This window comes from Perognathus longimembris, chromosome 24 (genome assembly GCF_023159225.1).
Source record: "Perognathus longimembris pacificus isolate PPM17 chromosome 24, ASM2315922v1, whole genome shotgun sequence".
Taxonomy (NCBI): Eukaryota; Metazoa; Chordata; class Mammalia; order Rodentia; family Heteromyidae; genus Perognathus; species Perognathus longimembris.
The window spans coordinates 28,715,371-28,743,308 of NC_063184.1; the positions used below are offsets into that span (position 1 = coordinate 28,715,371).

The 27,938-nt window shown below is 45.9% G+C and overlaps 1 protein-coding gene across 2 annotated transcripts in view; it reads right to left on the reverse strand.

Moving 5' to 3' along the window:
• The window catches only part of Ednra (endothelin receptor type A), a 36,794-nt gene extending 16,037 nt beyond the window's left edge, over positions 1–20,757 (reverse strand). The window contains exons 1-3 of one of the 2 annotated variants that reach the window (XM_048333540.1): positions 20,737–20,757; positions 17,116–17,606; positions 2,165–2,292 (exon numbers count right to left, since the gene is read on the reverse strand). In XM_048333540.1, the coding sequence (XP_048189497.1) occupies positions 2,165–2,292; positions 17,116–17,535 (548 nt within the window). In that variant the 5' untranslated portion in view covers positions 17,536–17,606; positions 20,737–20,757. Of the gene's footprint in view, positions 1–2,164; positions 2,293–17,115; positions 17,607–19,873; positions 19,893–20,736 lie in introns of those variants that run through there. The other variant, XM_048333541.1, reaches the window with a different exon arrangement.
• Between the last annotated feature and the right edge of the window lie 7,181 nt (positions 20,758–27,938).

The window sequence follows — 27,938 nt, forward strand, 5'->3', positions numbered from 1 at the left end:
AGTCCAAGTGGCGTTTCACATAGTGCAAATTGTTTTGTGACAGGCTCAAATTTCCTTCTTTTTTTTCTGTACTGCTTGCTTTATTCAAAAATGATAATTTTAGTAGACTATGAGACAATCAAGTGAAACTCCAAGTAGATGATATCATATCATCAAGAATGATGTGTGAGTAGTTCATCCTCTAGTTCATGATAGCTTTTCAAATAGAAGTAACAACACAGGTTCTGAAGGTCAGAGTCAATAACTCAAATAAAATATAGCAAGAGTAAAGAATGGACTAGGGAACAAAAACGAGTGGGTCTGTTATAAAGGAAACATGTCATGGAATAGGGCTATTTTTTGTAGGAGTAGGAGGTTTTGTGTTTTTTTTTTTTTTAAATGATCATCTCCTTGGTCTAAAAGTCAGACTACATCTTAGTGATAATTCTTGGCATTTTTTTTTTCATTTTCTGAATGAAGCATGACTCACACTGAATTTGTACATAGCTGACTGGAGGGATGGACCATGCAGTCCATTTCTCTTCACATGAGACCAGGGAGGAGACCTTATACAGGAAATCAGAGTCCATGGCCCAAGTTTAGTTGAGTCTCCGTGGAAAGGTCCTCTGAGATTCTCCAAAGGAGAATGCGAGGCAGAGAAGGCCGGAGCCTCTGATGGACATGACAGACTTTTTCCTTTAACTCATTACTTCATTAACTTGTTTTTAAGATTTTTAGGAATGTTCAGTATGAATTTTAGAAATTTTATCTTTTGAATATAACTGTTCAAAATGTCTACTATTCCTTTTCTTTTTCTTTTTTTACTTCAGAAGGTCTTTCTACTTAAAAGATCAAACAGATACTAGTTTAGTTCCTTCTTCTGTTTTGTGACTTTAGTTTTTTCACGTGTAAGTACAGTAGTTAAGAGCAGAGGCTACCTACATTTGATGAGTGCTTCCAATGCTCAGTAATCATGTGGTTTGATTAGTCTTTTCTAAATCCAACCTCCCTGACTGTAAAATGGGGACGAGTGTAGCACGTATCTCAAAGGAGTTCAAGCAAATATTTACATCATGTCTCAGCCTCCTGAGTAGCTAGGATTACAGGTGTGAGCCACGGAAACCTGGCTTAGGCTTTTTATTCCTATAGTCATCAGACTCGGGTTTTCTGATAAAGTGATCATAAATTAGTGATATAAATTAGGAAAAACATAAAAGCTTTTCTAAACTGTATGTAAGGTCATTAAACAGGACATTATACACCAATTGTGTAACATTGTATAAACATAAAAGAGCACTATGGAATGGGTCATAAAGTTGCTGCTTTCATCCTTTATAATAATTATTGCTGTGAAAATTAGCAGGTGAAGGAGATACTGTCTGGAAGTTCACAGAACTCAGAAAGGCTTTTCGGAGAGCTCTCAACAGACAACTGTGAGGATTCTGGAGAGCTTTAGCCATACTTTCTGGATTTCTCAGAATTGGATAAAGGTTATTCCTGTTGTTGCCTTCTATATAAATTATAGGCACTGGGAAGAGCATGGAGAAGAATGTAACAACACTGTATAACTACTCCTTAGTTCAAGCACTACAACTATAACTGATCACTGATCAGTTTAAAATACAAGGTTTGCATGTACTTGGATCTTTTTTCCCCACAGGTTGGTTGTATCTAATATGTCATTATATATGTGTGTGTGTGTGTGTGTGTACATATATATGATATATACACACATATATCATTGGGTATACACATATATCATTGAATATACATATGTGTATATATATATATATAGGATATATATCATTGGATACACACACACACACATATGACAAGAATCTCACGGACTTTCCTGGCTTTGAATTATAAGCCTCAGATCTCAGCCTCTTGATTACAGCCTCTAGGATTACAGGCATGATCCACAGGCTCATTGGATATTTTTTTTTTGTCTTAAAGATACTGATTACCCATTATTGGCCCAAATGCTATAGGTATATATTGCCTGCAGCCAAGACAACTGATGACCAGCAAATATGTGGAAGAAGTCAACACAGTAGAAGCAAGCATGATAGTGTTCTAACTCACTTGAAACCTTCCAAGTTTGCGGGCATGAGCGCTCTCGACTTGTCCTTTCGTAAAAGATGCTTTTCTCCATGCGCAAATGAACACAAGGCAAACCCCATACCTGTCAACACTCAGCGCGCAGAGATTGAGGACGGTGATGCCCACTGACGACTTCTGCAGGAAGGGGAACAGCTTGCAGAGGAAGACGCCAAAGTCATTGTGGTCGAAAGGCCAGCGCCCAGCCAGCAGCTGAAGGAGAAGACAGGAGAGGAAGAAATGGCAGCGCTGATGTGGAATGTAGGGTCGTACAGCATAACTTCTCAATCGGGTTTTTCTCCATGCTTTCCAGATAGCATGGTACCACTAGAGAATTACTGGCATTAATTTTTTCCTTTCCTGCTCTAAAGATTCAGCAATTCTTGATCTGGAGAGATATGGAGAATGTAATGTTATGTATGATAATGATTTATGTATTAATATTAATAAGGATGCCAAATATATATTCTAGGCAAAATGCCCTGTAATATGCATATTATATGCTCATAAAATATATTTTTATATATCTACCCTATAATATTATAAATTATGCTCCATAATATATGACATTATAATATAAAATATATTTAATACAGATGATACATTGTACATATAGCCTATGTACTGTGTATCAAATATATCTTATATACCTTATGCAGTATATATACTGCGTGAGTTGTATGTCTTACCTATTACTGTGGGTGAACAGCTTACCTACTTTGTCTCTATTTCAGTGTTAAATTACCTGCCACCAAAGTGTGCCACCTGATTTCAGAGGTCCATTTGGGAGAAGCAAGCAGGTCAGTGAGAAAGCAAGGATTCCCTGCATGTTCCAAACAAATGCTACCTTGTTGTCCTAAGCTCATATGTACCATATATGCACAACTTAATAAAAACAAAGATAGTATAAGCCAATCTCCCCCTTCTTTATCTACACCAGATGTTAATATCCTCTTCTACTTAATCCTATGAGTTGGGCATTATTTTTGTTATCGTTATGGCATCTTAAATGGCACAAACAAAACTAGTGTCGTCTTTTTTCCTTTGTGCTATTTTCCCTTCTACCTCCTCTAGTTGGGCTGTGAAAGTCTCTTCCTCTCACTTCCCTCGTCGTAGACAGGTATGGGGACATTTATGCATACAATCTGTGCAGTAGATGAAAGCCTCAAGGTTAATACAACGTTCCCTTCCAGCAACCCAAATCCTTGCAAGGTCACTTTGACTGGACATGACTGACCAGGCACCAATCCTCAAAAAGTGAGTTTCTGATGTTTTCTTTCTTTCTGGTTGGTATATAAAAGTCGGTATATAGTCAAATGAGCGGTGCAGGAAAACATCTTCCAGTGGTAACAGACTGATCTGATTACAAAGCCCGTGGTGCTCAGGGCAGGCCTTTTAATGAGCACATGCGCTCTGGCTTTTGCAAATCGAATCAGATATTATAAAAGAAATTACTCTGCATGACTGAGAATATTCCTTGCTGTTCCATTAGTCTTTAATTGCTTCAGGATTGAGGCAGAGCTTTCATGCAAACGTAATAAAAAAAAAAAAAACCCAAAACTGCCTTCTACGCCGTCAATATGCTCTTCCTTTGTCAGGCTCTTCCTGCCTTCTGACCAGCCCAAGAATGTGAGGCCCTGTGGTGTGCACAGCGCAACAATGGCCCCCAAAGTGTTCTGCACTAGCCCTGCATGCCCTCAGTGACCTGGCTGGAGGGGGGGGTGGGGAGGAAAAGCCCCCTTCATAATTAAAACCAGTGACTTGGCATGGTGTGGCCCTGAAGCTTGACTCCTGGGATTGAACTGCATCTGAGCCCCACCACCTTCCTGACCCCCTGACCTCAGCATCCTGGCGAACCTCTCAGCCTCTCCGTGCCCCCACCCCTAAAACAGCGACGGCAGGAGACGATCCACGTGTAGGGCTTGGCCGAAGGAGCCATCCCTCCTGGTGGCCACGGGTATCAGTTTCTACTCTTCTTTGGTCCCCTTTCTCTAATAGAGTGCTAACTTTCCGTTTCTGTGACACAATCGTCGACAAAACAAACCTGTCAGGAGGAAAGGCTCACTCGGGGTCTTGGTTTCAGAGATTTCAGTGTGTGGCTTGCTCGGGCCCTTGCCTTTGGGTCTGTGGTTGATCCTGGTGAGGGGTAGAGCTACTTGCCTCACGGTGGCTCGGAAGCAAAGAGAAAGGAAGAGGGAATGCCAGGGTCCATAGCCTCCGTGCCCCCAAGGACCCGTCTCACTCCCGCTAGGCTCCTCCTCGTGGTGTTTCCCTGCCTTTCTGATAGCACCGCAGGGTGGGGACCAAGCCTTTAATGTATGGGTTTGGGGGGACATATAAACTCCAAATGATGGCATATGACACAAGAGGCTCTTCCAGGCCTCATAAATGTGAATGACTCCATTCTCAGGAGTTCACGGACCACTGTGGATCCAAGAGAAGATCTACTAAGCTGTCTTCTGTGGGGGCTCATCAGGAGGCCATGTGAGCCCGGAACCAGGAACCTGGGTGCTTTGTCCCCGATGTGATTTAGACATGCTAGTAGTTCCTCGGTGAAAACTGCAGGTAAAAGAATGGATGTAGGCTCAGTGGTGAATGGATAGACACAAAGCACTGGGAAGAGGGCATAGCCCAGAGCGCACCTTTGTTCCTTACAGGCAGAGGTGGAGCTGCTTCCCTTTCCTGTCTCTCATGGGACTGTTGCTATTACTTCCTACCCACATCTTTCACTGTTGAATATTCAGTGTTTTGGTTTTTTGCTGAGGCCTTAATTTTCTGGAATCTGAAATACATAGATGTTAATAACAACCAGGTGGAGGATAGGGGAAAAAAAAGAGAGAGAAAATACTTTTAAGGCCAGAGCTCCAGACCCATAAAGTTTTTTTCCTTGGAGGAAAAGATAGGGGCTTCTCATCCTCCAGAGTCTCAGAGGCCTGAGGGATGGAAATCAACCTAGAAGTCAAGGACTAGAACCTTCTACTTACATTGAAAGCACAAGGCCATCTCTGAATAGAAGAAATACAATTTTAAAGCAGGAGAAATAGACATCCCCAATACCAAAAGTACATAATTTAGTGTCCCCAAGTAAGTGCCAGTACCTAAAGGCTTAGTTCAAAACTAAAGGAATATTTATGTTGAAAAGAAAGAAGCTTGGCCCTGTCCTGAATGGAGAAAAGATTTCACATGCATGTTGTGGAAGAAGCACCACATTTGCTGGAACAAAGTGGAAGAAGAAATCATTATAGAAAATGAGTGTTCTGACACATAATGGAAAACAAATTATAGTTTACTTGATCACCAGTGTCTGTGATGGGATGTTCTAGTGCTTCTTGAAAACAAACAAGCAGGCATAGCCAAAATAGAATAGAACAAAACAAATGGGCAGATATCCCCACACAGAGACTTGAGAAATAATCACCCCAAACTTCTCCAAGGTGACGGCAGAGAGGGAAGAGGAGAGACTCACAGGTCTTTGCGAAAACATACAGCTTATGCATCAACTTAAAGTAGAGATTCTTAGCAATGGAGCGCTTCGTTGCCAAATGGGTTGCATGTTTACAATTTACTCCGTGTGATGGAAACAATAAAGTCGTAAAGATACAGTACACAGCCTTAAGAAAATGATACCTTGTGTGTTGCTGGAGGAAAAAGAGCATGGGAGGTTGGAGTGATACTTTTAATACTCAGTGACAGATCAAACAAAACATCTCACAGCAGAGGCACGCACTGAACAGCTCTTTCCCTGTCGAAACTCCTTGAGCTTCTGGATGGCAGGCCTGGGCACTGGTGGGAAAAGGGAAGGCTGATGAAGAGGGGACTGAGGGTCAAAGTGGTCAACATAGTTTTTGTTTTTTTTTCAAATATGGGTAAAAATAGAACATGGAGCCTATTCGAATTTTTTTAAGGAGGGAAGGAGATGGGAGAGAGTGAGGGAGAGAGGAAGAGGTTGATAGGGATACGTTGTTTACGGGTGTGTACAATGAATATGTGCTCATAAAAATTTGAAAAACAAAACAAATTAAATGCCTAGGTAATTCTTGGTGTACATACATAAAAAAGCCTTCGAGATTGGAGTCCCCTTTTCTGTCAATTAAGAAATGCTAGGGGGGCTGGGGATATAGCCTAGTGGCAAGAGTGCCTGCCTCGGATACATGAGGCCCTAGGTTCGACTCCCCAGCACCACATATACAGAAAACGGCCAGAAGCGGCGCTGTGGCTCAAGAGGCAGAGTGCTAGCCTTGAGCGGGAAGAAGCCAGGGACAGTGCTCAGGCCCTGAGTCCAAGGCCCAGGACTGGCCAAAAAAAAAAAAAAAAAAAAAGAAATGCTAGGGAAAAAAAATGCTAGGCTAGAACTAGCTTATCTCTACATGGTCATAGAGTACCTCTCTGCTAGCTCTTAAACATTGTACGACCATTTTCCTATCACTGCTCCAGTATGCTAGCGGTTTTTTTGAAATCATCACCTGCATACCTTTCTCTGATTCTGCATGATTTCTCGTGCTTTCTCAGTTGCTCTTTCGTTCTCTTCATCAAATGAGTGCTTTAGTCCTTTTTGCCATTTTTGTACCCCAACGAATTAAGGATGTCAGCATTTGGGGAAGGACTGACAGCAAGCCCGGCTCCAGGGGTAATAGATTAGCCAGAGTGAAAAAAGAACTTGGGGATTTCGACAGACTAAAAAGTCTTGGGACTTATTTATTTGCTTTTTACATATGAGCAGTATTTGTTAATCTCAAAGAAAAAACCTAAACTATATAGTAAGTTTGCCTAGTGATCTATAAGCACCACAGTGTAAATACCATAGTTACTATGAGGGCTGGGAGTGTGGCTTAGTGGTAGAGTGCTTGCCTAGCACGTATGAAGCCCTGGGTTCAATTCCTCAGTACCACATAAAAAGAAAAAAGCCAGAATTGGTGCTATGGCTCGAGTTCAAGCCCCAGGAGTAGCAAAAAAGAATAGTTATGTATAGAATACAAGAAAAGTGTCAATTAATTGAGTCTACTGTAAAATGACAAAGTTTTTTCAAGGTTTTGAAAATTCGTTTGATATTGTTATGTCTTAATATCATCAGTTGGAAATAAGGTAACATAAGGTTGTCCTAGTCAAGAACAAATAGATTTTACCCTAGTTTTACTTCTAGTCTTGATGTTTGAGATGTATGTTTGCTATGGCATTGACAGAATATTCCCAAATCTTAGCAAATATACCAACATTATTCAATTGGTAAGGGGACAAAACAAGATGAGTACATGCATACAACTCAGTACAACATGTTAAGCAACAGAAGATGCAAAGCAGGTGCTTCTGGTCCTGTGAAATGTATAGAAAGGCGAATTATGTAGAAACAGATTTGTGATTGCCAGAGGCTGAGCTGGGGCTAGGAATGGGGATTGATTATAAGCAAGAATGAAGGATCTTTAAGATCATCGAAATGCTCTAAAAGTGAATTGTGGGTGATGGTTGTAAAATTCTAACGTCACTGAAATAACTGGATTTATACATAAGTGCACAAATTTTATAGTACATAGAGTATTCTTCAATTAGATTGTTAAAAAAGATGACCTTAATTAGTCTGGTCTGACTCCAGAGAACAAAACAAAACACAGCAAATAGCAACAGAGAGTACAACTTCTGGAACCAAGGCAGTAGCACCAATTGTATACATGGTCTTCAGCTGTATTCATCTTCACTGAATACACTAAAAAATAGCACCTTCCCTTAGGATACCCTTGATGAAATACTAACGTCATAAATTTTCAGAGTGCCTGGTGCTTACGTATGTATTCCCCACCCTCTTGGTACCGGGATTTGAACTCAGGGCCTTGCTTTGGCAAATGATTATTTTTCATACTGTGACAGGAAATGGCTTTGGAAATTGTGAAGATGCTCCATATGGCTTTCTTTTCAGAATTAGACATGAAAACCAAATCCCTTCGTAGATGTACTAGAACCATTCCAAACGTTACATGTAATCTTTGCCACTCATGCCACCATGGGAGGAACTGGAAGACGCGAAGTTAAGGGACCTGAGCCAGACACAGAGAGACACACACCACACACTCGCACTTCTGTTTAGAAGGCAAAACAGGGATGATCTCATATACCAGGGAGCAGAATGGTGGCAGGCAGAGGCTGGGAGAAGCTGGGATGAAGAGAGGGTGGTTAGTGGGTACATGTTCTCTAGCACGGCTGGGAAGCCATGCTTGACAACACAATGGCGATGGTAAGGATTCTGACTCTTCCCAACACCAAGACATGATGATGGAGATAGATCATTATACATTACATCCCTGGCTTGAAATGTCACCTTACAGTCTGCAAACATGTCCAAGTATGTGGCAATTTACAATCATATACGTACAGTGAGGATTTCTGGCTTCTTTCATGATCAGTTTAGATGCCCTCCCCCACCAACTATCATCTGTTATTGTTTCTTCATTCTACTTTTCAGTCCTGTGCATCTGGTAAGCCATATGGAGGAAGGTCTAGAAACGCAACACTTAGCTTCTTTTTTTTTTTGGCCAGTCCTGGGCCTTGGACTCAGGGCCTGAGCACTGTCCCTGGCTTCTTCCCGCCCAAGGCTAGCACTCTGCCACTTGAGCCACAGCGCCGCTTCTGGCCGTTTTCTGTATATGTGGTGCTGGGGAATCGAACCTAGGGCCTCTTGTATCCGAGGCAGGCACTCTTGCCACTAGGCTATATCCCCATCCCCAACACTTAGCTTCTTAATAAGCCTGGTGCTTCTACTCCAACGGGAACTTTGAGAACCATAGCTATTCACTTTCTGTACTATGTCCATGGGCAAATTGCCCAGCCTCTCAAATGATAAATGAATGGGACATGAGTTTGGCAAAAAAGTATTCTTCTGAGCAGATGTTTGTGGGCAACCACTCCATCAAGGAACTCAACCTTTCTTCTCAGTTTATTTATTTATATCTTATTTTCCGGTTCTTGCTCTGTCATTTGATCTCACTAACAGGATACAAAAACCCTGCTTACCAGATGTTCCAAGTCCATGTATAAGACGAACCACACAGATGCAGGGGAGAAGAGCAATCTCTACATCCCACACGCTCTTCCTGGAGGGTGTTATTCCTGTCCTCAATAAGGAGGAGCTAAAGGAGCCGTGCGGAGCTGGGGTTGGGGCTGGGGGGGGGGGGTGGTGGTGCTTGCCTACCACGTGTGAGACCCTGGGTTCCATCCCCCGCACTGTCCCTTACTTATGGGACAATCTTAAAAATGAAGCTGTGCGAGAAGACAAAAGAGAACGATTGTTGTTTTGTTTTGTTTTTTTTTTAAATCATAGTCTTCAAACGTGTGGCAGGGATGAAGTTTGTTGAGTTCCATGGAGGAGGATGGACGCAGTGGACAGTGCCGCCTTTCCGACAGGATCTAAGTCCTGGCTCGGCCACTTGGGTGTCGTGAGACCTTGAGGAAATGACTTAACTTTCTGGGTTCTCGTTTCCTCACTGAAAAGTCAAGAGGTGGCCTCGTGTAAGTGCTGGCGGGAGAAGTACACAAGCGAGCTGGTCAGAGACACCCCTAATTAAATTCTAGGTAATAGCCTTTCCATGTTAAGATACTGGGATACATATTTTCCCTCCCATTAATTGAACTCACGACAGTTGTTGGGGTGTTGTAGTCTCAGCCAGGTCCTGTCTTCCCCCAGCATCTGTACCCAGCCGCCCCCCCAAAGTCCCATCTCCTTCAGAGGACAGTGGCTTTACCAAAATATTTACATAAGAGACCTATTTTATCCAGGACAGTCCTGCTTTAGGCCTGCTACGCTGTCCATATGCAATTATTGGTAGTATTTCCTTTAACTTTCAGAAGCATCCTGGATTCAACAGGGAGTTTTACAGTCCCTCTATTACTCAGCTCCATGTGATTTGACTTCTAACTATATATACATTTTATATAATAGTTATGCAATGCAACTATGAGATTAATCTATACAAATACTCTTAAGATAAAATAGAAACATCTGCTTTTATTAAACAGAATACCGGAAATGAGGCAATAATCGCACACTCCTACACATTCGCACAACCACCACACACACTTACACACACACACATACACACACAAAGTATATAGCATGTGAAAATTCTTCCCTCAAGCCTAAAACTTGTCTTCACCTTTATTTTATGTTAAAATTGGGGTCTGGCAAACTCTTCTAAGGAGCTGAACTCTGAGGGAGGAATGCCATCGTCCGTGAATCTGTTTACCTCTCAACACCTGGCTAACAAGGAGACTGGAACCGCTTCTCTCTCCCCTCAGCCATGGGAACAATCTTGCCGTGTATGATGCTTTCCATCCCCCCTTCCTGCAACCGGCCTCACTGTGCTGGGAGCCAAATGCTGAGGGTTAGCAGAGTAACCCCACATGAGAATAATTACTGAACATGACCATGAGAGAAAGCAATGAGGTTCCCAGACACAGGAAACGACAAGTCAGAGGGGAGGTAGAGCTGGACCGGGTTCTGAAGGCTTCCCAGACAGCAACTTCCTCGTAACAAACAAAATTGGCTAATAAATTTATCACTCTGTCATTTTATATGTACATTTATTCTTAAATCAGCTAGTTAGCATAATGAATTTTTGCAAGGCACGCATATCTTAGCAATGCCAGAAAATCAGCCTATTTTCTAGTCTCTAAAGAGCAAAGAAAATCCTCTGTGAGTGGATGCTCATTTTGACATGCTAAGTCACTTGTATGTTTAATGTTCCCATCAAAAAAAAAATCACAATTACAGCCTATGCTTAGTGAATGGACACTGCACAGGAATCTTGGAATGGGACTATCCCTGATTACTTTTCACCCCCAAGACAAGGGAAGTTGCTTAAATGGCACAATGCTTCAGCCTTAGGGAACACACTGGAGACTTTGAGAGACAAAGGAGAGAGAAGCCATCCCGCTGCTGGCTGCTGTGTTTCTCATGAGTTCTCCTACACCTCTGAGCCCTGAGACATTCTGGTTTGCAAGGAAAAGAGAAGTCCAACAAGCAAGTTTGCTTCCAGATAGGGAACTTCCTGGGAGAAAATTATCTAAAAGAATTAACTATAGAGCAGTCTCTTTTTTCACTCATTTGTTGAATAGTGTGTGTGTGTGTGTGTGTGTGTGTGTGTGTGTGTGTGTGTGTGTACAGTGTGTCTGGACTGGGGCTTGAACTCATCAACTGACCCTCTTGGTTGGCCTTTTTACTTAAAGCTAGCACCCTACCACTTGAGCTACACCCCCATTTCCAGCTTTTTGCTGGTTAACTGGAGACCAGTGTCTCATGGATTTTACTGCCTGGGTTGGCTTTGAAACTTAGTCATCTTTTTTTTTTTTTTTTAAACTTCAAGGTCTCAAAAAACTGATTAGAAGGACGTAATCAAATCAAATCATGACCACAAGCACTAGTGAACATCAACTATGATTAAGGCATTTCATGTATATGTATGTCATAGCAATATATTTCAGAGACACACATTGCCCTGGTAGGTTGCTTTTGTATGGTTGCCCCGAGCAGAAGGGCTCTGGTGGCCCAGGATGCCGAGAGCCATGTGAGGTGTGAATGGGGACAGTTGGCCCTGGGTGAGATCCTCTCTTTTCCCCAGTGCTCACACCCTATGCCGAGACAACACACTGGAAGTCTTGACTTTTCGTTGCAACATATTCCTGGCAATGTCACACAGAAGCTGTGTATTGTTGCAGAAAATGAGGGCTGTCCTCCATGGGAGGTGGTTGTGTGGAGTCAGGCAGATTGAGGAATTACCAGTAACTGGATCTGTAACTGTGGCTCTTACTCATCCTCTTTATGCCACAAGCTAACGGGACACGTGACTGAACTCTACCCCTACCCACGGCAGCCCTGGTTCCAACACTCTGCGACAGGAAGTTCCTAGATGCCAAGCTGGCATCGCTAGTATGCTTTTTACCCTATTTCTGTCATCCATGTTTCTGTGTAAAAAGCCAAGTGTAGTCTACCAGCACATCCATGTGTACACGGATGAGATGTTAAGAAACTTCTAGAGACTCAAGTGCAGATGGCTCCCTTCCACGTCCACAGAGCATCCAGAACCAAGTCCCTCCCTCCCTTCAACGCAAATGTTACTTCAGGCTTTCCCTTGACATAAATAAATAAATAAATCCATAAATAAATAAATAAATCCATTGACATGAAAGAATAGAAATACTGAATTCTGTATTTCTTTTTTTTTTTTGGCCAGTCCTGGGCCTTGGACTCAGGGCCCGAGCACCGTCCCTGGCTTCTTCCTGCTCAAGGCTAGCACTCTGCCACTTGAGCCACAGCGCCGCCTCTGGCCGTTTTCTGTATATGTGGTGCTGGGGAATCGAACCTAGGGCCTCGTGTATCCGAGGCAGGCACTCTTGCCACTAGGCTATATCCCCAGCCCTGAATTCTGTATTTCTAATCCACGTTGCCATTTACTAATTGGGAATTATTTTTGATCCCCCAACACAGAGCTAATTTTTTTCTAGTCCTGGGGCTTGAACTCAGGGCCTGAGCACTGTCCCTGGCTTCTTTTTGCTCAAGGCTAGCACTCTACCACTTGAGCCACTGCACCACTTCTAACTTTTTCTATATATGTGGTGCTGAAGAATCGAACCCAAGGAGGGCTTCATGTATGTGAGGCGAGCACTCTTGCCACTAGGCCATATTCCCAGCCCCCAGAGATAATTTTTTGAAGGTTTTTCTTTTTTGCCATTCTACTAAATGTAAATGTTTTAGGAATATATTCATTTACTTGGCTAACTTTCTGTATTTCTCAAGAATTAAAAAAAAAAACAGACAATACAATTTTCTAACACATGCATCTCCAGCTTAGGCTCTAAGCTTGGGTGGATGGGAGGGTCTCCTGGTTCCTTTCCTTCCCTCCTTCCTGTTGTTGTTAGTCTTCTCTTGCCATCAGTGATGTTATCTGTTTTTTGAACAACTGGAAATTAGTGTTATCCTTTGATCAAGTTAGTAATAGCTTTTCTCCAATGTTACCATTTGAAAGGACTTTGTATGTTTGAAAACCAAGAAGGCAGCTGGCATTCATTTGCTTCCTTGGGTTTCTTCTGCTCTGCACTGGATTTTCTCCCATTGTGTGATATTCTTTTGTCACCTTTTGTGAGGGTGCATGTCAGCCAGGGCCAGAGGAGTTCCTCTTCACTGTCCTATTTCTGAACGCCACGTAGATGGCTCCACACTGAACCCATTTCAGGATCCAAGATGTGCAGAGCCTTTGCCAGCAGCTATTAAGGGACAGCATTTAGCCTCTCTGAGAAAGTTCCTTAGAGCACAGAAAGTTCCTTAGGGGTAGCGATGACATTCCTACAAGAGCCAGGCATGCGTATCAGGGCCTGGGAGGACGGAGGTAGAGGGAGGCCCCTCTGCTCAACAGGGAGGCAGCGAGGACAGCTCCTCATTTCTCTCAGAGCGGTGGCATCGCCAAGTGTAACAATGTTCAAGATAGGTTGGGGGAAGGAACTGGTTAAAGTGACTTCTGGAAACTCATGGGTGGAGTATCCCTCTTCCAGGCCCACAGACTGCCTGGCACCACCCAATGTGAGTGCTCTGCAGTGGTGTTTCCCATCACTAGGCCTTTCAAAGTGGAAGAGCACGGGGTGTCAATATGACACCATTCTGTCCTCCTCCTCCTTTTTGGGACATTACTACCATTGACTCAGCATTCTAGCTTGCCCTAAGACACAGTCTTCACATGTCCCTTTCTGCTTACGCTGACTCTGATAGGACTCTGGACAGACACGCCCCGGAACTGAGGACAAAACTGATTGCTAAACACGGTTATTAATACATTGGATTTGAAAACTCGACTTCCTTTGCAGAGTACAGCAGATAGGTGCAGCCAGTTTTTTCCTTCAACTTATTTCTCTTAATAGTGGGCAGGGTAAAGGAGGCCATGACACCCGTGCTTTCAGTAAATTGTTTTCCAAATGCATACATTATTTTCATAGAGAGACCCTAAATACGACGGTACCGTGAACTGGACTACTGTTCCTTTGCCCTGCGATATAGAGGCAGTGAACGCGACGTGGTCAGAAGAATCTGCAGGTTGCATACGCGGAAGACTGCAAAGCCTCAGAAGCTGCGGGGCCAGGGAGGAGGACAGAAATGAGAGACTAGTCTCACATTGCCTGGAAGGGTTTCTCTTGGCTGTCCTGCACAGAAGTGAAAGGAATAGTAGCGAAGTATGATCCCCTGACCAGGGGAGAGGATATCAGAGAGACACAGAGCCCACCCCTAGATACTGGAGGATGGCAGACACATAGAGCACACCCCTAGATACTGGAGGATGGCAGTCACATAGAGCACACCCCTAGATACTGGAGGATGGCAGACACATAGAGCACACCCCTAGATACTGGAGGATGGCAGACACATAGAGCACACCCCTAGATACTGGAGGATGGCAGACACATAGAGCACACCCCTAGATACTGGAGGATGGCAGACACACACATGAGCCCACCCCTAACCACGGGGAGGGGGTGTCTTTGCTCACTCCAATGCTTTTCTTTTTTTCCTCTGGAAGAATAAAGAATATGTTATTTTAACCTTAATGACTTACTTTCTAAAATTAATGTTAATTAAATGTTTCATTTAGAAAAAAAGGAAACTACACAACTTTACTCCCGTGGTATAAAAACACCATATTATTTACAACTATAATAAGGTGCATCATAGCGTAGAACCCCCAAAGAGAAGAACCATGTGGGCTAAATAAAATGTGCTACTTTCTATCTGTTGTTCTATGAATGTGAAGCAAAAGTTTTATTTTGGTTTTCACCAATGTGGAAATATTCCAGACGATCTGACTGTGGAATAGAAATGAGGTCTTGTTTGGAGATTATACCTCAGAGATGGGCAGCTTTCCTTCTCAGTGGTTGCATGTATTAATTTTCCAAAACTCTGTCTTCTACACAGTCAAATTTCTGTAGTGTGTTTCAGCGTGAATTGCAGCAGGGAATTATTAACTCAGGGATGGTGAGTTATTGTTTAGAACAAAGATGGCTTAGTTAAAACTACTGCCTAAGTATGAACCATCAATGTTCAATATGCCACACTCTAAGAGTCATGCCAACATTTCCAAATCTGTCATTAAAGGGAGCTATTGAGGGTCAAGTATCCATGGCAACGGAAAACTAAGAATGCTGTGGAAGAAAAAAAAAGTTCTGTAGCATATGCTAAACATTTTAAATTAATTATATGTTTTCAACATTGCATCCCAGTTTGGTTCCAAAAGCCCGCTTTAAGTTCAAATAGAAAACACATGACTTCATGCTGTTCTATGGAAAGAAATGGTAGGCTTTAAAAATATCCACTATGTAATTTCCCTAATTTTGCAAATAGTACATGCTATGGATTTGAATGGGTTTTATGTATAATCCTTATTTTCACCTTTCCCGTTAGACCACTGGTTTTTCTGGTAGGTTAATATAATTTCATCATAGTTTAAGAGCATCCATTGAAAACAAACCTACTATTCAACAGACAAAACTTCAGAATATTTACACCTAGAATAATTTGTTTTTGTGGATATTTCAAAGAAGGCGAAGGAGAAGAGGAGGAGGAAGAGGTAGGAGAAGGAGAAGGATGAAGTAGAAGAAGGCAGGAGAAGGAAGAAGAAAAGGAAGAGAAGGAGAAGAAGGAAGAAGAAGTACTACTAATACCAATAGAGAAGGAAGAAGAAAATTATTTCCCTAGATTGAGGTTAAAAGCATTTTATCAAATGTGACAACCATCATACCAGTTTCATCAGATGAATTGTTAACCACCCAATGAATATATCAAATGCAGAGTAACTCGTTCTTTCTGGCTTTGAGTATTCAGTAGTCCCTAAAGCAAGGTGAGGGATGCATGGACCAGTAATCGATGGGTCGTCAGCCTCCTTTCCCACAGAAGCAATCACCTGTCCTCTTTGTCTCTGGATTCCCCGGCCTCGTTCCGGGGTGGCCCGCAGCGAGTACTTAGTACACAGAAACTAAAAGCAGTGAAGTTGACACGTGCAAAGCCGGGCCTAGTCTGCACGGTTCGAGTCATACTGCATGGGGTCACTCCTGGCCTGCTGCCATGTGCACCCCATTACCTCCAAGTCACCCAGATAACTGAGAAAAGCCAGCACACTCTTTGACTTCAATGATCTGCCTGACCAACATAAAACAGGTCATTCTCATTTCAAGCTGTACACCCTGAACCCTGAACACCATCCTATGGAAAAGGTACCGGAAACTCTGAAGGTATATTTATGTTTGGAATTTGGGGGACACAGTAGGTCTCAACCTGAAAACACAATCTCAAGAAAACTCCAGTGATTTTTCTCAAAAATCTTTATCTAGGGGCTGGGGATATAGCCTAGTGGCAAGAGTGCCTGCCTCGGATACACGAGGCCCTAGGTTCGATTCCCCAGCACCACATATACTGAAAACGGCCAGAAGTGGCGCTGTGGCTCAAGAGGCAGAGTGCTAGCCTTGAGCGGGAAGAAGCCAGGGACAGTGCTCAGGCCCTGAGTCCAAGGCCCAGGACTGGCCAAAAAAAAAAAAAAATCTTTATCTACCCAACACACCCAGTGCTGAAACAAGAATTCAATTCACGAGTATCATGGTTTTGAAGCATCATTCCCGAAACACTGCTTTGCTAGCAATTAAGTAGCACGGTAAGTGAAATGCATTACACAAAACAAAATCTTGGGGCTGGGAATATGGTCTAGTGGTAGAGTGCTTGCCTTGTATATATGAAGCCCTGGGTTCAATTCCTCAGCACCACATACCAGAAGCGGCGCTGTGGTTCAAGTGGTAGAGTGCTAGCCATGAGCAAAAAAAGGGACAGTGCTCAGGCCCTGAGTTCAAGCACCAGGCCTGGCAAAAAAACAACAAACCAACAAACAAACAAAAACAAAATCTTGATGAGGCACGGACTTCAAAGATGGAAGAAACAACTTGGTAAAAAACACAGCAGAATTTCTTACTGTGGAATCAATCACAGCCGTATTCAGATCTGCAAACACATGGGCCGTTATTTCCTACCTTAAATACATTGATAGGGAGATCGATGACCACGTAGATGAGGTCTCCGAGGGCCAGGCTGGCGATGAGCGCGTTGGGTCCGTTCCTCATGCACTTGTTCTGATAAATGATCCTGAGGAGCGTTGCGTTCCCCACCATTCCCACGATGAAAATGGTACACGATATCACTGTGTTAATGTATTTGAAAGCTAGAGTAATTTTAGTCTGCTGTGGGCAGTAGTTGTGCATTGAGCCATTGCTGGGTAGAGCCAAATTTGTGGGCGGATGTGTGGTGACCGGGAAGTAGCCCTCTGTTCCATGAAAACTGGTGCTGTCCTCCAGGTAAGTGCTTAGATTGCTGCTGTATCTCTCGGGATTATCTCCCATTACACATCCAACCAGGGCCAGCCAAAAGGAAGCCCTGAGGCAAAAGGTTTCCATCTTGATGGGGATCTGAAGAACTGGTTTACTGTGGCTTTTAGACCTCCTTGGTTTTTTTTTTTTTAATTCACCTAGAAATAGGAGGAAAATTGGTTTTTTGTTACAAAATTTGGCTGCCAAAAAGATTGCAGTTAACAATCATTTACTGCTTTCATTCAAATGCGGGCTATGTTGGGCCATGAGATAAGATGTATCAATATCAGGTAACTTGAAGGCAGAACAAAACTAGAAAAGAATGGTGTATAATACCAGCACTTGGGAGGCTGAGGCAGGAGGATCTCTAGGTTCATGCCAGCCTGGGCTACATAGCAAGATTCTGTCTCAAAAACTCCAATTCTAAACCCAAGCCCAAAGAAAAAGAAGCCAAAAGAAAGAGATCAAACATCTATTAGAGCAAGATCTCTCTCTCTCTCTCTCTCTCTCCCCCTCTCTCTCTCTCTGTCTCTCTCTCTGCCTCTGTCTCCGAAAGAAAAGTAATATCTGGAGTATGACCTGCAGATTACTGAGGCATAAAAGGATCCAATTCACTAATTAAAAACATGATATTCAACGTGCATTTTTTCCCATATGTAAATATTAAATCTAGAGTAGACTGCAGCAAGGCAGCCCTCTGAAATGCTACAAATGTTGGTGTAAAACTAGCATGCCACAAACACCATGAACAGGTTTACTGATCTTTGTATCATAAATCGGAGATAACATAATGGCGGAGAGCGCTTTTCCTGCATACGCAAGGCCTGGAGTTCCATCTGTATTCCAGAGTTGCCCAAAACAAAATGTTACAGCCTGGCTAAGGGCGTTGCTCAAGTGGTAGCAATCCCCAAGGATCTGGTGTAACCCCCTACGTACTGAAAATAAGGATGTAATCAATGCAGAAAAAAAATACTCATTTTGCAAACCTAATGCTAATGGGCAAACTCTGCAGCTTTTGCTGGGAGTTACTGGCAGTAATTAGCATCATGATATTTGCCAATCAGGGAAATGAGAGTAAAAGGCTTTCCCAACCTGGTCATGCTGTTTTTGTTTTCCCTGTCCCTAAGCTATCTTGTGAACACACCTGCCATCACCACGTGATTCTGCGTCAGGCACCATGCTATTTTATGTGTGTGTTACCTTCTGGTTCACGCAATGAGCCCACAAAGTTGATAAATATTTCCACAAACAGATTCAGGAAGGCTAAGCAGTACCTCAGGCTCAAAGATGGTAGCAAGATTTGAACTCAAGACCTCATACTTGCTGGGCACACATATACGTATGGTACATACATACATATATTATATTATCTGACTTGAGTTTTACATCTGTAGGTAGAAACTGAGTCTCGGAAAAGTTAACTATCTACAGCAAGATTTTATAGCCAAGAAGTGACCATTCTAATGGCTTCCTGTTGCAGTATAAGACTTGATGCACACTAAGTCATGACAGAGTATCCACATTTCAAAGCCAGTGTGTGTTGTGTATCTGCCAGCTATGTCAAGCCTTAATTATAAAGTTTTCACTGTTATCTTGCCTCTTACGTGCTGGAGTATCTGACCAAATAACAATAAACCCACCAAATGTCGCCATTTGCTTCCCAAAGCAGAGGCCAGGGCTTCAAGAACAAAGCTCTGTCATCCTCTTTTGGGACGCACAGAGGGTGAGAGAGAAGAAGAAGTTCTAAAATATCTTGCGCCTTTCAGTGACTGACAATGTCCAGTTTCCCAACTGGGACAAAATATTCAGTAACTGTTTTCTTCAAAATGAGAGATGGAGGCCTTCTTCAGAAGCGGTCCCCTTGGAGCCAGCAGGGAGGGCTTTGGGTGTCAGGAAGGTCCCTGGGGGTTACAAGGGGATCCCACTACTCATCAAAAGTCCCGGGGTGGGGTGGGGTGGGGGGGGGGACACTCTGAACTGGAGCATGCCGGTTCCTAGCAGGCCCTGGGCTCTTACCATGGCGTCAGCCAACAACTGTTATGAAAACCACATTCCTCCCAACAGTGACACCAAGACTGAAACCCTCTCCATACACACACACACACCCAGCCGCGACTCTCAGGGACATTTGGCAAAGACATGTGGGCACCATGTGACACACGCAAAACCAGGTGGAAGACCCCACTCTGCGCCTGGCCCTTCAAGGGTGGGCGTGTCACACACTCGGGGTCACCCACAGCTCTGGGAACCAGCTCAGGCGCGGTGGAGGAGATGTGTGTAGATTCAGCACTCTTCCTTTTAGGGGGGGGTCCAAGAGGCTGCTGAGGAGGAGCGGGGGCTATTTTTAGGGGGGCGGGATGGAATCCTCTTCAACCCTTTAAAAGCAGTTCACCTGCCATCCACAGTTAAGAAATTCCAAACTTACCACACGGCGGGCAGATGGGAGCAGGCAATTTACACCAACCCACGGCCAAAGGTGTTTCTCAGTTAGTTAAAACCACTAGGGACGGGGGGGGGGGGGGGACTATTTGCCTTCAAAAGTGTGGAGTCCAGGCCCCCTGGAGCAAGGCTCCTTGTCAGCGCCCCCCCCCCCCCGGAGATCCTGAGCGCAGGGGGCTTGGAGAACAGTCCAGAACTCTTGGACCAAGTCCATGGCTCTGCTCTCCAGGTGAGGACCGAACCCTTGGCTCCTGCTCTCTGGTGGAGTTAGCAGATCGTTTGGGGTCCCCCCGCCCCCCCAATCTGAAAGTCAACCAAAAGTGCCCTTTAAAAGAATGAGCAGCACAAAAAACCCGCTCAGCCTTTCCCCCAGGCAGCACCCCCCTCCACAGCTACCCACCCAGGGGCTTTTCTTCCCCCCCCCCCACCCCACCCCAGACATCAGTTCCCACACTCCACGTGCCCCGGGCCGCCCCGGGCACACTCGGGAGGCGGGCGAGGGAAAGTTGTGGAGCCAACTTTTCCAGGGGGACCTTGGGAGCTGGCGACCCTGCGTGGACGCCGGGGTGGGGTGGGGGGTGGGAAGCGGGACACCCCGAGATCTCGCCCCGCTCCCCCCCCGACCCGCGTCCCCTCTCCACCGGGGGGGGGGGGGTGGAAGGCGGATTCCGGCCCCTGGGTGCGCGCGCGCGGGGCCCGGGCGAGCGCTCGGCTCCGGCGCCCCCCTCCTCGGCGCAGGCCCGGGGCAGGTGGCGGCAGGACGCACCCCGAGGGCTCCCCCCGAGCTCCGTCCCACCCCGGCCCTCCCCACCCCGCCTCCCCGGGGGGGGAGGAAAGGCTGGCACCCACCGTGGAGCCGGCGGGCCGGGCGAGCGCAGGCGGGCGCCGGGGCGCGGAGGCTGGGCGGGCGCGGTCCCCGGGATCCCCGGGGTCCCCGCGGCCGGGCGCGGCCTGCCTGGGTGGGCGCGCGGGGTGGGGTGGGGGGTCTCGCCGAGCCCCCCAGCCTCGGGCGGGCCAGCGGCGGGGCGGATGGAGCCTCTCCTCCTCTCAGTCGTCCCCGGCGCGCGCTGAGTGTCCCGGGCGGCGGGCGGACGGGCGCGGAGGGCGAGGAGGGCTCGCCAAGAAAAAAGCCAGCGCGGGAGGAACCGCCTCCCGCCCCGGCCTCGCCCCCCCCCCGTACCCCACGCGCTCCTCCCGGGACCGCGGCCGGGTCCCCGCCGCCGCCGCCGCCGCCTGCGATCCGATCTCGGATGCCTTCCGTCCTCGGGGGGCCGCGGCTGCTAAAGAGCGCGGGGCGCGGGGCGCGGGGCGGGCGGGCGGCCGCCCCCTCCGGGCCCCCGGGGGCCCCAGGCCTTAACTGTTTCCTTCCTGAAGTGGAGCTGGGGGTGGGTCCCGAGGAGAGGCGGGCTCGGGAGGGCCTGGGGCGGGGGGGGGGGGTGTGGGTGGGGGGAACGGGGTGGGGGGGGGCCGCCGGCCGGCCAGCCAGCCTGGGACCCGGGGTTGATTTGCCAAGGGAGCCCCGGGGACGGGCAGGAACCGGGGTGGCGCTGCGTCCTCCTGGGGCTTCTGGAGACCCACGGGGGGTGGCGGGGCAGGGGACCGAGCGTCCCCCTCCCCTCCACCCCCTCCCCCCAAGAATGTCAGGGGACCCGAGCCCTCCCCCCCTCCACCCCCTCACTCCCCAGGAATGTGTATTTCCCAGCTGGGGTGGCACCTGGTGGTGGCTCACGCCTGCAATCCCAGCTACTCCCTGAGGCTGAGATCCCGGGATCAAGGCTCAGAGCCGGTGTGGACGGCAGGTCTGCCAGACGCTTATTTCCAATCCCCCCCCCCCCAACAAGAACAGCAACAACCAGCCCAGAAGCGCAGCTGTGGTTCAAGCGGTGCAGCACCAACCTTGAGCAAAAGAGCGCACGGATAACACCCAGGGCCCTGGGTTCAAGTCCCCCATCCAGGACCGGCACCAAAATCTATCTCTAACCCAGAGCCAAGAAAGAGTGTCTGTGGAAAGTTCCAGGCTTGGAAAGAAAAAAAAAAATGAGCGGTGGGTGCTTCTAGAAATTAGATTTGGGAGCAAACCCCTGGGGTCCGGGGGCGGGGCTCTGCTTCTTGGTCCTGGTGGTAGCTGTGTGGGAGGTGGGAAGGAGGAGGGAGGGTAAAGGGCATGGGAGGGGGGAGGGTAAAGGGCATGGCTGTAATTGGGGCTCTTCACGCCTGGCCTGCTTGGATACCCAACACTGGCCTCAGTTCTGTCAGTCACAGACCCCAGACTCCAGGGGAGTCCCAAGAGACCCCACGGGGCAGTGCGTGGAGGGACCACTTGGCCAAAAGATCAAGGCCCCGTGGGAAGGAATTCAGGTACCGTGTCCTCAGAGGGAGAGTTAACCTGTCAGAATCACCAATGCCTTTCACAACCGTCTCAGTTTGCACTTGAAAAAAAAAGGGACCCTTTGGGCACGTGGCTTAGCAAGATGGCAAGGTTTTCTAGAAAGAAAAAAAACGTTCCTGCCTTCTCCCAGAAGAAGCCGTTCACAAGTCGGTGTGCGAGTCCTGCAGGGTTTCAGCGCCTTCTTTCCTTGGGAGACACATTTGTACAGGCCACGCCCTCCCAGTGGAGGGTGTCTGTCTGTCCATGCGCCCTGTCCATTTGTCCACTCTTTGTTAGAATGCACCCATTGGCCCCCTACCTCTTGGGGCTGTGGTTGGTGCAGGGTAGATGATAAGTTCTTCCTTCATATCCGTTAAGATGGCTTTTACATAAGCAAAAACGGCAGCAGAAAATATCACTGGTACTCTGTGTGGTTGGTAGGAACAGAAGGTATTACAACATCTGTGAGCAAGTGATGTTTTAGGATCGGCAATCCTAGTTATACTGGAGATGCAGTTCCATGCTAGAGCGCTTGCCTAGCATGCACAAAGTCCTGAGTTGGATACCCAGTACTAAGGGGGTAAAAAATGAAATTCTGAGATGCACTATAACGTGGGAAAACTTTGGACACAACATAAAATGAGCCAGACGTAACTACACATGTTATGTTCTCAAAGGACAGTAATCACAACAGTTTAGTTTGCAGATCTTAATTGGCTTTGTTTCTGATTCTAGAATGAAGTAATTTTTTGTTCCACAAAGTAGAATAAATGTTCCTGTAGGCTGAGCAGAAGAGGTTGGTTTGAAGGAAACAGAAACAGAGTGGAGAGTGGATTGATCATTTCAGTTACTTATAAGGCTGGGACAGGGAGCAGAAAAACAAACAAAAAAACTGATTGGCTAACTTAGGGCACTTCATGTTACCGTTTATCTGTGTGCGTGTGTGTGTGTGTGTGTGTGTGTGTGTGTGTGTGAAGAGGATAGAAGGAATTTCATTGTCATACCAATTAAGCCATCCTATTTGGAAATCTGATTTTCTTTAAATTAATCCTTATGTTTTAGAATGTCAGATAAACAGCTTAGGATCAACTTAGGGGAACATAAACTTTAGCATGAGTGACTCCATTTTGAGTTTTAGTCCAAAACTCTGATAATTCCACAATATTACTTCCTACAGAGAAATAGAATATCCAAATTCATAGAGACAGAGGTTGAATTCTGATTATCAGGAATCTGGAAAATGAGGGCATTTTGTTTACTATATTTAAGAGTTTTCATGTGGAATGATGAAAAGGTTCTGGGGCTAGATGGGGTAAGCTTGGAACAATTTGTGGCCACGAATTGTGCACTTCACAAGGGTTAAGTGGCAACTTCATATTATGTATATTTTGCCATACTAAAAAATTCTTCTTGACATCAAGATGAAACTCACCTTCCTATGTTGATCTGCCCTCTATGTTTGTTCATAAAATGAGTTTACTGATGCTTCTGAGTGAGATCTTCAAATAAAAATATGTGTTATATATGAATCATCAGCCTAGACCCATTTTGTAAGAAATTGAGGTGGCCTCATCCTAAGTGAGAATAATGTCCCATTCCTAGCAGTGGGGGATTTACTTTGGGGAAAATAGCTCAGTAGAACTCAAACCAGTTTTTGGTCAAGTTAATTTCAACCTCTAGTGATCCCTTCCCTCATAGCTAAGACTTAATAGTCTCACCCCACTTTGATTTCCCTGCTTTGTACTTCCAAGAGCGTGTAATGAATACATTTGACTAAGTGCATCTTCCTCCATTTGTTCCTCTTTCCCCCTCCTCCCTGCCTCCCTTTTCCTTCCTTCCTTCCTTCCTTCCTTCCTTCCTTCCTTCCTTCCTCCTTCCTTCCTTCCTCCCTTCCTCCCTCCATCCCTCCTTCCTTCCCTCCCTCCTTCCCTCCCTCCCTCCCTCCCTCCTTTCTTCCCATTCTGTGTATTAGGGCATGAGCTCTGTCTTGGTGCTCTCTCTTAGCATTTTTTTTTTTTTTTTTGCTCAAGACTGGCATTATAGCTCTACTTTTGGCTTTTTGGTGGTTAGTTGGAGATTAAGAGTCTCGTAGACTTTCCTGCCTGGGTAGGCTTGACCCTTAATCCTCAGATCTCAGCCTCTTGAGTAGCTAGATTACAGGCGTGAACCACCACCTCCCTCCTGGCTGTCTGTTTTCGGCTTCACTTCTCGAGGTTCTTTCTTTCCCTGGAAGGTGAACTGGGCTGAGATTTGTAGATTTTCGGCGTCTAGAGGAAACTGTCCTGCTCACACTTGACTTCTGGTTCACACGCCTCCCTAAGCGGCCTATTCCTGTAATGCTACTTACAATGCCTTCTCTAGGTGTCCTCTAATATTGATTCCGTGAACACTAATTGCTGAAGAGTACGAGGTACTCAAGACCGCACTCAAAAACCAAACTTTTTCTTGCTTTCTGGAGGCAACTGTTCTGAGGAATTTAAGTTTCTTGATCCAGATTTGCGAGTCCATTCATTTCACTACGGCTCACTCCCCAATTCAGGCTTGAAGTGCAAGAAGGGAACAGAGCCCCCCAGTGTTTTCTGGGGATACTGGGTGAGCTGGCACTTCCTGGAGGAAGCTTCAGCCCTGGGCCTGTTGCGGACGGAGGTGATGGGGAGGTGCCTCCCCTAAAGGTGACATCTACCAGTGGGAAGGTGCTCTCTTCAGAGAATAAATGACGGACTTTCCTTAGCTATGGGAAGCTCAAGCGTGGGGTGACGACCCTTGATAGAATTTGGAGGTGAGACTGAAGATGCACCTCAGGAGGTATTGGGGGTGACGTGGTCGTGGTGGCAAGGCGCCATTCCAAATGAACGCAGTGCTTGGCGGGTAGTTCTTAGAGTGATGGAGGATTTGCCCTCCCAGTGCATGCTTGAGTCCGTTCAATCACAGGGCCGGAGTGTTGACAGCGTTGTGCGGTTGTAAAGAGAAGTACCCTAGAAATTAGGGTGTTGGCATTCCGGCTCACTGTTGCTATTAAGTATGTCTCTGTGGTCTTGGGCAAGATATTTGGCCCACACAAGCCGGTTTCCTCACAGGTACGCGAGGGCGAGGAGATTGCATTATCTGTTCCTTACGATTCTATGACTCATCGCTCAGGAGACTTAGGAGGTTTAAGGTCAAAGTGTGTATTTTTGGCTACGTCGTATGTATGTAGGGTATATTTTTTTTCACCAGGAAATGATCATTATTCATCATTGATCAGGCTATGGGGAATGAAAAGTTGGCAGAAGTGTGTTACACATCTAAATAGAAACCAGAGGCAAGAAGACGGGTTGGGGTGTGTTTTAGTAGCGACCAGGCAAGTGCGATCCATGTGGCAATGGACACTGCTTTGGTGGTTTGGGGTAAAGTCGAAGGCACAAATCCTAAAGGTCTTAATGAAGAAGACCAAAGTAGTGATTAGCTTGCCTTTCTCCTCCTCTGGGCAGCACATTGGCTTCAAATGAGAGGTTTATAGCTCCGGATCTGTGGGTCGGGTCATGGGCTAGATGGATTTCCCCACGTGTCTGCAGTTTTCTGACATCCGATGGCCTCCCTTGTGTATCTGGCTCATGGAGGTAAGGGACAAGAGGGCCGTGTGTCTTTCATCATCCCTCGGGTGTCATGGGCACATTCACCTGGTGTCATTAGGGTTCCAAGTGCAGCAAGAAGGAGCAAGTCCTAGCATTCAAGTACGTAAGAGTTTGCCCTTGTCTATCTTTGCTAGTATCCCATTGGCTAGAGCAAGTCACATGGTGAAATCCTGAACCATCACTGAGGGCTTAACTAAGTTTCGCAACTATTTTCACATGTGATGTAAGAATTTAGTGGTGGTTGTGGGGCAGAAGGAAGTGGGTAGTCAAAAGGTAGAGGGTGCTCAGGACAGCTCAACTGTATTAAGTAACTACGCTACATCGAGTGCTGTACTGGGTATAGATTTAAAGCAATGAGTAATATAGCTGGGTGCAGGTGCTCAAACTTGTCATCTTAGCTACTAGGGAAGCAGAGATTGAGGAAAAATGGTTCAAAGTCAACTTGGGCAAAAATAAAGTTCAGGAGACTCCATCTCAGTCAGCGGTTGGGAGCGGCGGCATGTATCTGCCTTCTAGCTCGAGAGAAAGCCTAACGTGCGGGCATAGTGACGCACGCCTGGAGGACTGCAGTCATTGCAGGCATAAGTGCGACATTATCTCAGAAATAACCAGCGCAAGAGGGGATGATGGAGTGGCTCAAGTGATACAGTATCTGCCTAGCAAGCACGAATGAGGCCTCGAGTTCAAATCCCACTGCCAGCAAAACCAACCAACCAACCATGATTCTAGTCTACAAACCCCAGAGTTTGATGTGTGTGTGTGTATGAGAGAGAGAGAAAGAGAGAGAGAGAGAGAGAGAGAGAGAGAGAGAGAGAGAGAGAGAGAGAGAGAGAGGAATGTATAATGTTTGAGAACAAAAAGCTCAGTGTTAGGGCAAAACTATCTACAGGAAGCTAGGGACATTTTTTCTGTAAAGGGTTTTATACGATAGATGGTATTATATATTACATATAATACCTATGCATATATGTAGATCTTTGTGGATCATTTATTTCAGACTCTTTTATAGTAGTATAAAAGACACTAGGGACTCACAAGTTCTCCGGAGAGGAACACAGATGCTGGGGTCCTCCAGGGTCGTTGTAAGGAGAGCAGTGTTTGGAAGGCACAAGGGGTTTATGGGTAAGGAACGGAATGTGAAGACATTCCAAGGGAGAGGGCTGATAGCCGAGGGCACAGGGAGCTACCGACCTGGGGAAGGGCCCGGGGCTGTACATGTGAGAGCCTGCTCACTGGAACCGAAGCCACGAGGTAGACACAGTGTGGAAAAGAAAAGGGCAAAGAACCCAGCAAGCTGTGCCAAGCTTTCCGTGAGGGGAGCAACAATTACAGAGAGACATCAGAGGTGGAGCCAGGGCTGGAGAGAGAGAGAGAGAGAGAGAGAGAGAGAGAGAGAGAGAGAGAGAGAGAGAGAGAGAGAGAGAGAGAGTGTGTGTGTGTGTGTGAGGGGGGGCAGGGAGGACAGAGCTTGAGGAATGAATGGTGGTCACGAGAGGTCAGCGGGCTGAAGGGAGACGCTGGGGAGTCGCCTTGTTCGGGATGTCAGGCCTCGCCTGCAGGCAAGTCTTGTCTGCTTCACCCACTCGCGGGATAACTTAGTAATTAGAAACAGCACACGAAGACGCGCGGCAGCATTGCTTAGTAGCGACGATAAATCTTTTTGCTAAGTTTATGTTTGTCATTTGTAGAAGGCAAATCAACACCATCTACAATTAGTATGTGTGTCGGGCTTTTTGAGACTTCTTGATTACTCTCGTTAAGGGGAATTTATTGGGAGATAATGATAACTTACGTTTTTTATGGGGAGGCAGAGTAAGGTAGCAAGACTTGAAGCAAAGCCCTTTCCTCATTTCTAATTCTGAGTGTTGAAGACGATTTCAACTGCTTTCTGTGAATTCTCTTTTTATTGGCAGTTATTAACTGCAGGTATTAATGGAGTTCAGTCTGGGATTTCTGTACATGAACTGATTAAATTCATGCCCGGTGTCTACTAATCAAAATTCCCCTTTCATGACTTTATCTAAGTTAGAGAACAATTGAGACTTGTAATTCCGAATGCCTATGATGGG